Source organism: Protopterus annectens, chromosome 8.part0 (assembly GCF_019279795.1).
Source record: "Protopterus annectens isolate FY-2018-M chromosome 8.part0, PAN1.0, whole genome shotgun sequence".
NCBI classification, from domain to species: domain Eukaryota; kingdom Metazoa; phylum Chordata; order Ceratodontiformes; family Protopteridae; genus Protopterus; species Protopterus annectens.
The window spans coordinates 775,059,878-775,064,300 of NC_056741.1; the positions used below are offsets into that span (position 1 = coordinate 775,059,878).

General features: G+C 36.8%; 1 protein-coding gene across 1 annotated transcript in view; it reads left to right on the forward strand.

Annotated features, from left to right (window-relative positions):
* LOC122808344 (ADAMTS-like protein 2) overlaps positions 1-3,851 on the forward strand; it is a 1,521,014-nt gene extending 1,517,163 nt beyond the window's left edge. The window contains exon 18 of the mRNA XM_044079311.1: positions 3,592-3,851. Coding sequence (XP_043935246.1) covers positions 3,592-3,719 — 128 coding nt within the window. The 3' untranslated portion in view covers positions 3,720-3,851. The remainder of the gene's footprint in view (positions 1-3,591) is intronic.
* Positions 3,852-4,423: the final 572 nt, after the last annotated feature.

The window sequence follows — 4,423 nt, forward strand, 5'->3', positions numbered from 1 at the left end:
TGGAGTAACTTGAACGCTTTAAAACAAACATCTTAAATTTTCAACAGGATCTGCTAAATACACATGCAAAGAACATGCAGCTAAAGTACTTAACAGGACACTTGTCCTTAAACCCATAGCTAGCACTTCTGTTTGCAATAAATTACCACCAAGCACCTCAATTGTGTTGAACCTGAAGTAGATCCTGGTGGATATGTGCTCTACCCTGGCCAATAGATCTAAATAAAAAATAATAATAAAAAAATAAGCATTTCTTCAACTGTGCTATGGAAATTAAGGGTAGTTTCTAATACTGGAATATCCTTAAGGTCAGCAAGACAGTACATTCTGAACCTCAAAATGTTGCCAACATCCTTGCAAACAAATTTAGGTCAGATGCTGCAGCACCCACATTTCCATCTTCCAAGTAGCACCCAAAACAAAACTGTGGCAGCCATTGCTGAGGTTAACAATATCAGTTTCATGGGCCCAGACAATATGCCTGGCCGCTTTCTCACAGATACTTAACAAAGCTGATCTATAGCTTATCTTGCTGAGTTCATTTTCCAAATAGCTTTGTTCCTAAAACATGGCAGTAGATCACAGTAGTTCCAATACAGAAGATGGGCTGCTTGTGGTCCAGGAAATAACTGACCTATTATCCTGATGGGTATCATTTGCAAGAGTTATGAAGAGGATAGTCATTGAACTAGTTCAGAAGGTTGTTGGTAACTTACATCTCCAAAGTACGCATATTATGGGTTTGTTAAGAGCAGATCATAAATATAAACCCTGGTCACCTTCTTTAAAGAAATTAGGTAAGAAATTCTCACTGCATGCAGCCTACCTGCATCTTGCTAAAATAAAATTGACATAACACCATCCCATATTCAGTGATTATAAATAACTCAGAGGGCTTAGAGTTAATGCTTAACAGATCCAGTGGATAATGAACTAGCTCTCTGGAGTGCCGAAGTAATAAAGGAATGTGACAAAGTAACAACAACAATAGAAACCAGTATTAGTGTGCCTCAGAGGTTAAGTACTCAGTCCTCTACTTTTTGGCATCTTTATTATAGATATGTGGGTTATACCTGCATCTTTTGGATGACCAGCTTTGCTGATGATTGCAAACTGAGTATGACTATCCTCTCCCCCAAAAGATGCAGCAATTCCCTAATGAATTATATATATATATATATATATATATATATATATATATATATATATATATATAAATAAATAATCTAGCTGTCAAAATCATCAAATGGTGTATAATCCCATTTGGGAAGCAAATAATACCTCCATGCCAGTATATCAAGGGAAACAAATCAGACTTGATTCTATCATAAAGGAACTCAATATAGTTAAACACAGAAACCTTTTCTCATTGGGTAACAAGAGTATTAAAAAAGGCCATCTGTTTGACTCACAATTCTCAGAGGATATCAAATTGTGCTACAAAAATTATTATGTCCCTTCAACTCTCAGTGACTCGGCCAGTCTGTTGAGTACATTGCCCGATCTGTATGGTTTTAACAAAGCATGTTATCCAACCTGAAAGGTTACAGAAGTTCATGACCAAAAGAATTGATGGCTTGGACTTCACTGTTACTGTAAGAGGCTTTGGAACTGTCCTTGTTCGCTGTCTCATATTTTCTGCAGAGAGAGAGCCTATGCTTTACATTCAAAGCTATGAAGGATCCCCACCTTTTCTATACCATAACTGCAACATTCTGCAGGAAAGGTCATATATGTACAGACACAATCTACAATAAAAATTATTCATTTTAATAACAAGAAGGAATGATTAATTACCCAACATTTCCCTTGCTATTAAATTAACCCCTTTTCCATATGAAACAGTGTCAATCATTATTCACTTTTTAAAATGAACTGGATGAATATATCAGTACTCATAAATCAGAACACAGGACAACTGACATGAAGCTTCTTGATGGCCACAAGGTTGTAAGCTTAATACGAACTTATGAATTGAGGATCTGTGTCTAATAACTAACCTGCTCATGATTACGATATCCCAGGAACGCGTGACCATCTGTACATTAAAAAAAGAACTTCTGCTTTCCCCTTTTCTTTGAGACACTAGAGTCTTTGTTCATATTCCCACTGACTAAAATTTTATGTATATGTATATATATATATATATATATATATATATATATATATATATATATATATATATATATTGCTGGTATTCAGTACTTTAACTTTCCATACCACTGCAATGACAAGAATGGAAAATGTATTTTAATCGCATTAAAAAAATTGTTAGCATCTATCAAAAGTAAGCAATCAAATACTCACATCATTGAACTTGACAGCAAAAAAGCAGTTTTGCATGTGAGGAAGTTCTTCTCCATCCCTCACATCCCAGCATATTTAATCTAACCCCAAGATCTTAAAACTTTTGGAGTAAAGAGAAACGTCTTTACTACCACAGTTCCATTTGACATAAAACACTTTATTCCTGTTTCAAGAAAACTCTCATGAGCTAACTGCATTATTTCCTTAAGGATGTGTGTGTGTGTGTGTGTGTGTGTGTGTGTGTGTGTGTGTGTGTGTGTGTGTGTGTGTGTGTGTGTGTGTGTGTGTGTGTGCACATGTGCGCACTAGGCTGCAAAGCTGGAAACCTGCATTTAACCCACCAGCTTATTAGTTTGTACTAGCACACAATGTGACACTGACCAAGCCATTTTGATGGATCTGTCTTGGAAAAATCACACCTTTAACTCTAGTGGGCCTACTCGGCTAGCACATGTATAAAATCAGTGTTGCATCTTAAGGCTTTTCCCGGTTAGGGGTTGCCACAGCGGAACTCCGGTCCACTAATGATTGGCAGCAGATTTTTACGTGCCGAATTGCCAGCTCTGACGCACAACCTTCAACGAAGGTACGCCCATTCACGCATGTCTCCATACAGAAGATGCTCTAGCTGAGAATCGAATGGGACAACGTCTTACTGTGAGGCGACAACACTATCGCAGCACCATATAAATATCACTATCTAGATTCTTGAAGTGTCTGACATTGAGATAATAGTGGGGGAAAAGATGTAGGTGAAATGACGTTTTGTTATGCAGTTCTGTGTTAGACATAATACACGTGTACCACTTGTATCCCAAGAGCTAATGCCATCTTATGACTCAGAACATTCTCTGCTTCACTGTCTAGTAATATACTCTACATATCTTATTAGGCTATTAGACAGCTAATTCTGTTTCCATGTTGCTAGGTTACATCCACAGAAAAACCTTTGGAAAGAATGTTTTTTAATTTCTTTCTTTGCTGAAATAGGGATATGCCATATGTTATCCATGCACTTGTCTAAACAGAAGATGACTGTTTTTTTTATTTTTTATGTTTATTTCGTAACCATGTAAGCCTACATCACTTTATTAGTTAACTGAGAGCACCTCCTTGTCAAGTAACTTGCTCAGAGTTGCATTTTTGCATGCTGAGACAGAATGAAACAAATTGAAGACTACAGGATGAATCTTTTTTTCAGTTTTATAGCCTTAGCCATCTCAGTGAAACTGTTTCTGAAAATTAATATAAATGTATATTAACTATTTTTTGTTTATTTCTCAGTTTCAGATGATAATTGTGAAGACAAAGCATCAGCAAATTGTGCAATGATATTGAAAATGAAATTCTGCACAAACTGGTATTACAAGAAAGCTTGCTGCATGTCATGCAAAGACAGATCATCACAGTAATACTGACCTTTCAGATCAGCACTATTGAGAAAAAAAGACTGAAGAATATGCCTGTTTACATCACTACATTTCAAAAAGGACATCATCTGAGCAGAGACTGCGTGTTTGTGAGTGTGTGTGTGTGTTTGTGTGTGTGTGTGTGTGTGTGTGTGTGTGTGTGTGTGTGTGTGTGTGTGTGTGTGTGTGTGTGTGTGTGTGTGCGCACACGTGCACATGTGCGTGTTTGTGCATGTGCGTGTGTGTGTGTGTCTGTGTGTGTGTGTGTGTATGAACGAGTGCAGCAAAATTGAAAACTGAAAGATGTCAATGCCGATTCAACTAAGTTCTTTGTTTACTTGCCAAAGCTGATTTTTCTTCATAGCAAAGGGATTCTTCACAGAATATATACATTATGACATTTTGCTGGTTGCTAAAGTTTAACATTTTGTTAAAATATAGTTGGCTTGAAACTAGTCCTAAAGATTTCCGGACTTTGTGTGACTGATTCTTAACAGCTATGAATGCTTATTAGAAAGAGAGATGTTGAAAGCTGCTGAAGGCTAGGGTGAGGGTGGGGTAACAGGTGCACTTAATGTAAAAAAGGGCAAATATATGTGTGTGAATGTGTGTGTGCACATGTATATACATACACACACACATATATATATATATATATATATATACACATACATGTGTGTGTATGTGTGTGTGTGTGTGTGTGTGTG